Below are 11,792 nucleotides of genomic sequence, written 5' to 3'. Positions count from 1 at the left end.
TCCTCCTCCAAAAGCCTGTCCTGGGGGTCAGGGTCTACAGAAAAGACTTGGGCTGTTGTGGGGTAGGAAAAAGGAGTTGGGGGAGGGATCACAGGAGGCAGCTCCTGCTTATGCAAGCTGTCTCTGCCTAATTGCCCCTGGTTTCCCCACACTGCATTCTGGGCCATTCCTGAAATTTCCTGACCCTCAGGAGAGGCTTTTGGGTACACAGAAAGCATGGGGAAGAGAAGGTAGGGGATTTCCCTTTGGAGGAGCACTGCTTTGAATTCAGCCCATAGTAATTAAGAAGGAAAAATGAAATTGAATCTCTTGTTGCCCAGATAATGCTGAAACCTCTTTTGACTGTGTTTATACTGTGATCCTCTAATGTATGTTGGTAGGTAGACACTAAATTGACTGGGAAGGTCCTTCACCTCAAATTTGGAGGCCAGTTGTAATTTTAAGGCCCTGACTAAGGCAGAAGAATCCCCACCTATTTTTCTCAGTCAATTTAACTAAATAGGGAAGAGGTCAAAGCCTGTTTTTGTCTCTATTACTCCTATAAATACACATTTACTAATTCAATAATTTCCAAAGCATATGCTAGGACACACTAATGTAAGACAATAGAACTGCTAGTGAAAAATACATTAATTGTTCATTTGATCCCAAAAGGACTTGGCTGAAGAGAAGGCATCCTACTATGTCGCTTCATAATTCATTGCTTTGACTTTGCCCTTTTCAAATCTGCCTCTGTTGGAGGTGGGTGCCTCTGCCATATCTCTGAACTGTATGTGATTGGTATGATTCAATTATTACTGCTGTAGAGATACTGCAGTATTACTTCCCTGCTGAAGGAGGCTCTCTGTTATATTGCATGCATTTCATTGATGTCTAAAATACACAGGGGCTGGGCTCTCTAAAGGTGGAATTGCAGACAAAATAATTTTCTAGTATTTAAAATAATTTAAGAACATAAGAAGAGCCTGCTGGATCAGGCCAGTGGCCCATCTAGTCCAGCATCCTGTTCTCACAGTGGCCAACCAGGTGCCTGGGGGAAGCCCGCAAGCAGGACCCGAGTGCAAGAACACTCTCCTCCTGAGGCTTCCGGCAACTGGTTTTCAGAAGCATGCTGCCTCTGACTAGGGTGGCAGAGCACAGCCATCACAGCTAGTAGCCATTGATAGCCCTGTCCTCCATGAATTTGTCTAATCTTCTTTTAAAGCCATCCAAGCTGGTAGCCATTACTGCATCTTGTGGGAGCAAATTCCATAGTTTAACTATGCGCTGAGTAAAGAAGTACTTCCTTTTGTCTGTCCTGAATCTTCCAACATTCAGCTTCTTTGAATGTCCACGAGTTCTAGTATTATGAGAGAGGGAGAAAAACTTTTCTCTATGCACTTTCTCAATGCCATGCATAATTTCATACACTTCTATCATGTCTCCTCTGACCCGCCTTTTCTCTAAACTAAAAAGTTTGTATTTGTGTGGCACAATATGGGCTAAGTGCTGCTGGGCCATAAACATCAGAAGGGTTCTGCTGGATCATGCCAAAGGCCCATCAGGTCTAGCATCGTTTTCTCACAGTGACCAACCAGATGCTTACAAGAAGCCTGCAAGCAGGACCTCAGTGCAACAGCCCTCTTGCCACTTGGGATGCCCACAAACTCTGACATTGACCCATTTTGTGTGGTGCAGTATGACCTAGCTGCTCTTATGTGATAAACTTCAAAATACTTCCTTGTATAATGCTTATGTAGCCTAAAGGTAAAAATGAAATGTGTCTCTAATTTTAATCCAGATATTAAAAGTTGGGAAAATATTATAGTAGTCTGTATAGTTATGGAGGAGCCTTCAGATGTTGCTGGACTACAACTACCATCATTATCCCCTGCTATTAGCCATGCTGACGGATGATGAAAAGAGTTGGAGCCCAAAAGTATCTGGAGGCCCCATGTTGTCTACCCCTAGATCGGTTGAGTCCTCAAAGGAAGATTAGGAGCAGGGGAGTGGCTCAGCAGATCCAGGAGAGGAAACAAGTAGATGTGCTCCAGAAGCAACTCCAGACCCCCCACCACTGGAAGATGTTCAGGATACAGCTGGGGCCTCTAAGTTGGACCCACAGAGTGAACAGGAGGCCCCTCCACTACCTGCAGAGTGAATATGCCTGCGAGTAACAGAGCAATGCAGGTGTTCTGGCTGTTTAAGGCTACAAGCTTCTGGGAGTTGGAGGGCTGATTGCTAGCACCTGAACCAGGGAGGGAGCTTAAAAGGCAGCGAGACACCAGTTGCCTTTTGCTGGAAGCAACATCAAGATGCCAGCATCAGACCTTTGCCAGATGTAATTTGAAACCCCGATTACCTTCGTTAGAATACTGGACGTTGCTTTGTTCACTGACTCTGCCTTTTGGAAGACGACCTGGTATGTGCCCTGAGACTCCTTGACCCTCTTCCTTGCTTATCTGCTTTACAACGAAGCCTCTGCATAGGCAACTGCTGGCTACTTGTTTTACAGCACCATATATCACCTTGGTGCAGTCGGCAGAGACTGACCTAGGCCTGTAATTTTGGTGAACTCCTAGCATCTTGCTCCCATTTGAGGCAAGATGGTGATGGTGTGACATTTCATATCTTCACCTGGCTGCATCAGAGGAAGAGGTCAGACAGCAAGGGCCACCCCACTGACTGAGTTGAGAGTCTAGCTGCCTTTTGGCTCCTCGTGCCCTTCAGCTGTCAGCAGCTGTTCCTTGCGGATGTCACAGAGGAAGAGATGGGGATGCAGCTTGGCTGAGAGACTAGGTTCCATTTGACTCCTTCCTTCTCTGAACTGTTTTTATTTTTGTTGGTCATTATAAGCACAGCTATGTGACTATAAGAAATTGGGACCCGTCTGCTTGTCTTTCTCTTCCTTTCCCATCCCTTTTGTCTCATGCCTTTTAATTTGTACACTTGCAGGCAGGGAGAGTCTTTTTTGTTTTGTTTTGTTTTTTAAATCTAGGTGCTTCAGAAATTATTAATATTTCATGCCTACTTTAGGCTATAAGAGTGAGGCTTACCAAATGCTAGCAACAAGGGACAGCTGCTTGTGAGCTTCCCAGGGACATCTGCCTGATTATTGCTGAGGACAGAATGTTATACTGGTTGAACTCTGCTCTGATCCAGAATGGCACTGGGAAGCTTCCCTGGTAAATCACAAGGACAGAAACAGCAGCAGGCAATTTGCTCCCAAAAGGAAGAAAAGTACTAGTACTCTTCTAATTATGGGACATGGAAACTAAATTCACTCCATGAAGGTAGTATATCCACTCCACATTTATAAACATTAGTGTTTACCACAGTGTACATTGGTGTATATAAGGCAAGTACTGTTATCATGGCCCTTAGAACGGGCCCTTAATTATTGTACATACTTAGTGATGATGCATTTCAGAACCACAAAAGATGGGGAAAGGGCACAGCTCAGGAGTAAAGGTAGAAGGAAGGATTTCAGTTCATTCCACAATTTGGAGCAAACGGTATTTGTCATTTTTTTATTCTATGGTGGTTGTTTTTAATGTTCTGTAAATTGCTTTAACGAAATAGCAGTATACAAATATTTTTATAAATAAAAAAAATAAACCTCCCTGTCCACATCTGACAGATCATGCTTGGATTGGAATGTTATATATGGATTAGAGTGCATGCTTATGGACTTTTCCTTTTTTTTTTTTTTTAGCGAGGTAGTCTGAAGGCTTTCTGGCGCATTTTTTCTTATAAATTTTTTTCTAGCTGTTTGGAGCAGCTGGAAAGTGTGGCTGTTTCCATGTTTGCTGAAAGGATTTTAGTGAAAAGTTCCTGGAAGTGGCAATATGTTATTACATGCTACTGCTTCCTTTACAGAGAAAAAATGTCTGTCCCCAATGTACTTATGGCTTTTTGTCAAGAATTGAAAATATAGTGGTAGGTGGCTGTATACTATAGCCGGTGTGGATTTTTCACATTCCGCAATGTTAAATTGAAAATACCCCCCATGCCATTCTGCTTCCCATAAGCTCATTTCAAAACAAAACCTTACAAAACTTATAGTCCTGAACTCAGAAACGCTTGCTTAACAACCCTGTAAATTTTCATGGCAATACACAAAACAGTCAGAGAGAATCGAGAGTTCAAAGTCTAAAAAGAGAGAAAAAAAACCTAGAGCCCTTTTGGACTTTTTTCTCTGAGTTCTCATAATCTGTTGAAATTAATTAAAAATCAACCATGTTCACAGAGTACCTGTAATCCTATTACTGACTTTGCCCCATATTCTGACCTTCATCTTCTGCAGTTTAAAAGTTAAAAAAATGCCTGGCTGATTTTTAATTAATTTAAGAAATTTTGCATTAAACTGAATGATAGTGTTGGGCATGCTCAGTAAGAACCAACTGTCAGTGTTCTAAAAGCCAGACTCACAGCTGCTGGGCTTGCCTAATCGGGGCCACACCCACACCAGAGTTTGATTTCAGGAGAGATAGTCATGGCTTCCCCCAAAGAATCCTGGGAAGCGTAGTTTGTGAAGGGTGCTGAGAGGAGACTCCTATTCTACTGATAGAGCTCCAGTGGCCAGGCTAGTTTAACAGTCAGCCACTCTGATTGAAGGTCTGTGAGGAGAACAGGGTGTCTCCTAGCAACTCTCAGCACCCAGAATTAACTACACTTACCAGGATTCTTTGAGAGAAGCCATTACTGTCCAAAGTAAAGGCCTGGTGTGGATGTGGCCAGGGACAGCTTTGTTTTAAATGTGGATGGGAGGCTACATGTGCCTTCTGTAGAATAAAAAGCAATGATGCTGTTCACAATGTTTTCTTTGGATCATGAGAATAAGGTCATTGCAGAAGAGCAAGCTGGATTTGTCAAGGGCAAGTCAACCTTAGACTATTGTTCTACTCTTTCCCATGTAATCCAGAAATACTCTTTTCACAAGAGAAGAGAATTATTTGTAACTTTTGTCGATTTCTCCTCTGCCTTTGATCTGATTGACAGAAAGAGGCTATGGCAAAAATTGGCGATTACAAACATTGATCGCCGTTTGCTCTGTCTGTTACAAATACTCCATTTCAATACGTCTCTCAGGGTCAGAGTGGGTGCTAATGGTTTTTTGTCAGAGACAGTCCCTATAAGGAGAGGAGTCCGACAGGGATGCCTTTTGGCCCCGCTGCTTTTCAATTTATATGTCAACAACATTGTTGATGCATTAGCAGGACCTGACTTCCCCCTCCTTCGATACTGGACTCTAAGCTTTCGGTTCTGCTATATGCCGACGACCTAGCTATGATCTCCATTACGCAGGTCGGCACGAGGAGACTTTTAACCAGTCTGGGCTCCTATTGTCGGACGGAACACCTTTCAATCAACTATTCTAAAACGGTGGTTGTAGCTTTCGGAAGGAAACCCAAACACCATATTTGGAGACTAAATGATAGGACTATTCAGCAACAACGTCATTTCAGATACTTGGGCCTCACTTTTGCTGCCACCCTTTCCTGGAATTTACATGCCACAGTAACTAACTTAAAGGCCTCTCACCCCATACAATCGCTTTTACGTTTTTTTAAATTTAAGGGAGGCAGTCTGGTCCCACCAGCCGTGGAGGTGTTTCAAAGGAAGCTTATCCCTCTGTTACTATATGGTGCTGAGATCTGGGGCCATGCGAAGATACCCTGCTTAGAGAAAGTACAAAATGCCTTCATTCTAAGGATTTTGGCACTACCACAAGGTACACCAATCCCTCATTTGAGGTTAGAAACTGGTCTTCATTCTTTAGAAGCTAGGGCCCATGTTGCCCTTGCCTCTTTTTGGTTGAGATTAGTGGCCATGGATGACTCAAGGTTGCCCAGGAAATGTTTCCTTGAGCAACTACAAAACCCCTGGCAGAACAATTGGTTAAGCAGAACTAAATCAATTCTGGCTCATTATGGGATAAGTACTGAATCCCCCCCCCAATACGTATCTTCACAAGCAAAATCATTGCTGAGGGATAGAATATTTTTCTACGCCAAAAGATGGGATCTCTATGCCTCCATCCAGTCACCCTTTTCGCATTGGTTTCCTATGTACAAAACTTCTTTTAACCTGGAACCTTACTTCACCTTTCTAGAAGCGCCTTGGCTGAGAACTGCATTTACGGCTGTTCGCTTTCAAACAATGCCCTCTGTGCTTCTTGAGGGGAGATACGGACATATTCCAATACATCTGCGTTGCTGTATATGTGGGTCAGGTGATGTTGAGGACATATATCATTATTTGTTGAGCTGCTCTCTTTATAATGACCCGCGGTCTAAGTTCCTAGCTCCTATTAGTCATCTTCTTGAGAATAGGTCTACCCTGGAACAAGTCTGCATGCTACTAGCAGGTAATATATTTTCGTCACTCGGCAAGTGGCCAAGTTTGCCCTTGCTGCGGCGAAAATCAGATGTAAATTCTGAAAACAGCCCCAGCCTACAGGTTTATCAGCCTCTTAAACTGATTTGGGCTATGTCGGAAGGCAGAGCTGGGGTCCCAATCCCGGGGAGCTGGATCCCGGAGAGTTGGGAGAAGAGTATTCGGATGGATGGCAGAGGGAAGGGGGAGGAACTTCCCCCCTTTGAAGCGAAGACGAAACAGAGGAACTGCCAGTGATAAGGTCACTTAGCAACGGGGAGCCTGAGCCCTCCCTGGACATTCTCACGCCTCCCCCTCTTTCAGGCTCAGAGCAAGAGGGGAAAGAGGGAGGGCTGCTCACAGCCGAAAAGCGGGGAGGCAGTTTACCATCAGCCCCTCCCCTATCCCCCATCCTGGAATCGGAAACTTCAGAAGAGGAGGGGGTGATGCTTCCCCCCTCACCGCGCACACGCAGACAGCTGAAAAGACAGGAGAGAAGGGGGGGAAGGTGGGCAGTACCTGAGGGGCAGTTAAGGAGGAGCGAAAGATTGCGCGCCCGTTTGGCCCCTTCTTAAAGAACAGGCGGGAAGAAGTCCCTTGCTCTGTCAACTTTCTCCCAATGCCGCAGGACCTGTATCCCTGTATTGCTTCATGAGAAAACGCAGTCTTTGTTTGGACATTACCCTAATAAAACACGAATTAACTACAGCCTTTGGTCTGGTTCCTGAGTCACATCCTGGGCCTGACAGGCTATGGCCCTAAGAGGGCAAGCAATTTTTCCAGTAGATCTGAATTACCCTCTACAGATACTCTGAGCTGTCCCTTGTACTTGGTACCTAGGAAACGTGCAGGATGGTATCTTTATCTTCAGCAATTTTAAATTTCACAATTGTATTTTATAAAACTTTATAGTCTGTATTATGTATTGTGTATTGGTGTATGTTATGTGATGGTACGTCTTTGCGGTGGCCTTTGGCCTTAAGCAATAAAGTTTTTACCTTACCTTTGGAAAGGAAAGGGGTTTCCCTTCTCCCCAGTGCCCACCCACCCAATCTCCTCCCCCTCCTCCTCCCCTCCCTGCCCCTCCTCCAGGTCAGTTGGACTACGGCCTGGGAGACCAGGGTTCAAATACCCACACAGCTATGAAGCTCATTGGGTGACCTTGGGCCAGTCCCTGCCTCTCAGCTTCAGAGGAAGGCAATGGTAAAACCACCTCTGAATACCATTTACCATGAAAACCCTATTCATAGGGTCGCCATAAGTCAGGATTGACTTGAAGGCAGTCTATTTCCATTTTCAAACATGATCGCACAGAAATAAATCCCATTGAACTCAAAAAGTATGCAAATGATCAAACCCACTCTCCCGTCTCCTCCCTCCTATCCCCTCCCTCTTGCCCTTTACCTCCCCCTTCCTTTGCCCCTCCCTCCCCATCCCCTTCCAATCCCCTCCTTCCCCCTCCTCCCCATGGTCAGTTTTACCTATCCTAACCATGATTGCATAGGAGTAAATTCCATTAAACTGAATATGCATGCAAATGATCAGACCTGCCTTTCCCCTCCTTCCCCTCTGCCCTCCCTTCCTTCTCCCTTTCCCTCTTCTTTCTTTCTCATCCCCTGCCCACTCGTCCTCCCTCCCCCCAGTCAGTTTTACCTATCCTAAGCATGATTGCACAGGAGTAAATCCCACTGAACTCAATAAACATGCAAATGATCAAACCTGTTATCCTCCCCCTCCTGCCTGTTCCCATCCCCCTCCTCCCCTGTGCCCTTCCTCCCCTCCCTCCTCCCATCCCCTGTGGTCAGTTTCACCTGTCCTAAGCATGATGGCAGGAGAGTATATCCCACTGAACTCAATAAGCATGCAAATGATCAATCCATTCTCAGCAACTTTCACAGGATTCCATTTCTTGCCTCCCGGATTAAAAAGCAGATAAATGCACTAATGGGCAAAAAAGCATTGTGGTTCAAGAACGTACCTATAGTGCACAGATATTTCTATCAAATTTTTAAAAGCAGGGAAATTGGGCAGCTATAGTGAATGATATTGTACTGCCCTACAAATTTGTCAAAATGCAAACACCATTTGGGTTGGTCTTTCACAGTCCAATCCACTTTCTGTGTAGCTTGGAAGAATTCAATAAAATGTAAGTGTATAGTGTAGTGTATCGTATCCAAAATGAACTTTGTTATTAGTTCTGAAGAACATCTTTTGAAGCTTATATTTAGTTTTTTACAATTCAGAGCTTTAGAAAACAATAAAAGAAAGGAAATGGAATCTGTGTAACAGTGGAATGTCAATACATTATACTTATAATACATTATAAGTAATCCCTATGAATACAAAACATCTGTTGAATGCTGAGAAATGTCTTTTTCAGAACTGGTATTGCTTCTTAAGTACTTTTGTGCAATGCCAGAAATAGAATTTTAAGAATTTAGAAAAGCCGAATAAAGCTGATTTTTTTCAGGGCAAAAGGAATAAAAAAATCCACATTTCCAGTGCATCAATATTTATTGATATTCTTATTTAGTATAAAGGCATGATAATCCACTAAAAGCAATCTGTTACATTTTTGAAGTATATTGTACAGCTATTTGTAAATGCTTAGGTATACCTTTTTAAACATTACATTTGTAATTTAGCTGATGTATAGTTCAATCCTTCCATGTTGCTGACAAGCATCAGTGTTGCATAGTTAGCTGTTTGTTATAATGTTATGTACACAGTGGAAATACCGGGCTGGTTTGCATGTAACATTAAGCCATGGTAGAAAAATGATAGTTTAGCATTATATGGATTATCATCAGGGAGCCCAAGTAAAGCCTCTTCCTTTTGCACATTCAGGAGAACTGCCAAGTTTACTTTCAGTTTCAAAGAACCTTGACTTAGCTTTACATGCAAACCCCCTGGCTCCTAGTTTAGAACCCCAAAATGGTTAGTTGCTAAAGAAGCCAACTTCAAAGCATGGGTCATGAAGTGGACTTGTTTAACCATTGTTTATTTTAAGCCAGGCTTCCTGGTTTGCCTATTATACTAAGCTGAGATTCTTTGAGACTGAAAGTAAACTGACAAAATTTGTCCTCCTGGCTGTTCAAGAGAAAGATATGAGAGTAAGGTTGCTTGAAGTCCAGCGCTTTGCTTGGGCTGATTGAGGCTTGTCTGCTAAATCAGCTAATAGAGTAAAACACAGAATTACAAGATGCTTCTTAAAATGATAACTGTGCTCTACTGATAGGCCTGTACTGTCACTGAATTGAATGTAAACCTGTTTTGTTTTTTGTATGTACACATCAAACATTGGAGTGTTGATCGATTGGTGGACATGAGTGCTGATCACATCCTAGATATAGTTTAAATGCACTAAACACACTATAGAAAACTTACACTGGAAGCAAAACTTCAAATTTGGCCTTAAGATTTTTTTGTATATAAATGTATCTTGTGGGTAAACACATTTCTTCTTTTTCAACCAACTATTATTACCGTTTATTTTTCTGAACTGGCGAGCGTATATCTGGATAATGTAATACTTATGATGTAGCAAAATTTGAATTCTGGCAGAAGCTGTTGCAATCATAGATTTTTAATTACATTATTTGACTGTAGCTGGTTGTTATAGATCAAAGTGGCCAAACGTGCTAATGTTGGATTACTAACATTTTCTTCAAATGCAATCCAGATCCTTTAAAATCAGTGATGCCTTTGACATTGGCCTCCCTAGAATTTTGACTGCACTTTAAATTTGTATTATATAATTTGCATACCTAGCTAAAAATAATATGCATTCTCATTTGAGAATGTCATTATTATATAACGTAGACAGTAAGCTCAATGACATTTCTGTACTAGAAATATCACACAAGCAAAGTTGGCACTGTGTTTGCATATAGTTGAAAGTTTCTAATTGGGCAGGTATGATATTTGGGTTATTTTCCTATTCTAATAATACATGATTTGAAGATTTGGGAAGTACCATTTCTGTGTGAATTGAAATTTGATATATAAACACTAGCTGGTTATGCATTGCAAAATAGGTTGACCTACTTCACATCACAAATATTTTGCATTTCCAAGTGATTCTGTTTGTTTTTTAAATGGGTATTTTATATAATTATAAGGACATAGTTGTCATAATACTACTTCTGCATCTTATAATCTCTCAATATAAATAAGGATCAAAGTGATTATCATCCCTTCCCCTTTGATCATGATCACGATCTTGTTCTTCATAGTAATCTTCTGCTTCATCATACTCTTCTGGTGTTAAATATCTTCGGAACACTGGAGTTCTCAGCTGTGTTTGCTGGTTCGCACTAATTTTTTGTTCACCATAATAAATACTGTGTACATGTGGAAAGCAGAAGAAGGCGTATGTACTTATTGGAGCGGTGAGCTTATTTTGGTCCACTCGTATGTAGGTTAAGTGGCTGAAGTTCAGTGGATCAATAGAAGGGCACATTAATGTGACATTGATTGCTGTAAAAAGATAAAAAAGTGTGTTTAAAAGTTGGAAATATTAATTCTGAAATACTGATTTGCTATTGTTAGGCCTGGAAATAATAAGTGTTTGATATAAATTAAATATCTGTTTATTTCCTGGTGACCTACTTTCAACCTTCCAGTGGCTCTGTGAATAAAAGCCTATTCAAGCTGGATGGTGCCTTCCTGATCATATATCTTTATGCATAGTGCTTGAATGGCCTATATAAAGTTGCCATCATGTAGTACAAAGACACTCCTTGGTTTAATTTGTGTGCTTGTAGGCCTTGACACGTATCTCCTTCCTAACACTATCATAGAAGCAAAAATGGTATTGAATATAATCCAGTTGATGCATGCTTAAATAGGAACTGAATTTTCATTTTTGTTCTCTGTAGCTACTTATACATTGCCTTTACTGCTAAAAGCAACACACTTACCAGAGAGTAAATCCATTTATTTCAATGATGCTTACCTCTGAGTAGATATGTATAGGATCACATGAATAGCTATGCCTGATGAGTTAAGGTGAAACAACTTCTTCACATTAACAATGTTAGGCTGCAATTCCATACCACTTGCCTGGGAATAAGCATCTTAACACTCTGCTTCATAAGATCATTCTTATCACCTTGGTACAATCTTATTATCTTGCAAAGGAATTTGTACAAGAAAAATGTGCTCTCTGATATGCACAGATCAACACCAGCATCTTTAAAATCTCTGTAATCCAGTGCAATGGCTGCAATTCTGAGTGAATGTGATCTCACCTGCCCATGCCTGTTGGGACATGAGCTGCAGACAGTGTATAAGATGAAGTCTTTTATTAAATTACCCTTGCTTGTCAAATACTAAAACTGGGTCCTGTCCTGAGCCCTGTAGAACGTTCCTGGAGCGATCAGGAAGAGGAACAAATAGAATGGGATCCAGGGGAGGGGCCCAGTGAGTTGCAG

At 41.9% G+C, this 11,792-nt stretch overlaps 2 protein-coding genes across 10 annotated transcripts in view; one reads left to right on the top strand and one right to left on the bottom strand.

Annotated features, from left to right (window-relative positions):
- Window positions 1–11,792, top strand: part of CENPP (centromere protein P) — a 267,372-nt gene that overhangs the window by 42,605 nt on the left and 212,975 nt on the right. The window lies entirely within an intron of this gene.
- OMD (osteomodulin) overlaps window positions 8,862–11,792 on the bottom strand; it is a 34,409-nt gene continuing 31,478 nt past the window's right edge. For all 6 annotated transcript variants that reach the window (XM_061618061.1, XM_061618062.1, XM_061618064.1 and 3 more), the window contains one exon: window positions 8,862–10,836. In XM_061618061.1, coding sequence (XP_061474045.1) covers window positions 10,520–10,836 — 317 coding nt within the window. In that variant the 3' untranslated portion in view covers window positions 8,862–10,519. The remainder of the gene's footprint in view (window positions 10,837–11,792) is intronic.

This window comes from Rhineura floridana, chromosome 3, assembly GCF_030035675.1.
Source record: "Rhineura floridana isolate rRhiFlo1 chromosome 3, rRhiFlo1.hap2, whole genome shotgun sequence".
NCBI classification, from domain to species: Eukaryota; Metazoa; Chordata; class Lepidosauria; order Squamata; family Rhineuridae; genus Rhineura; species Rhineura floridana.
The sequence above is the reverse complement of the archived record's forward strand: the minus strand, read 5'-3'. Positions and strand labels throughout refer to the sequence as shown.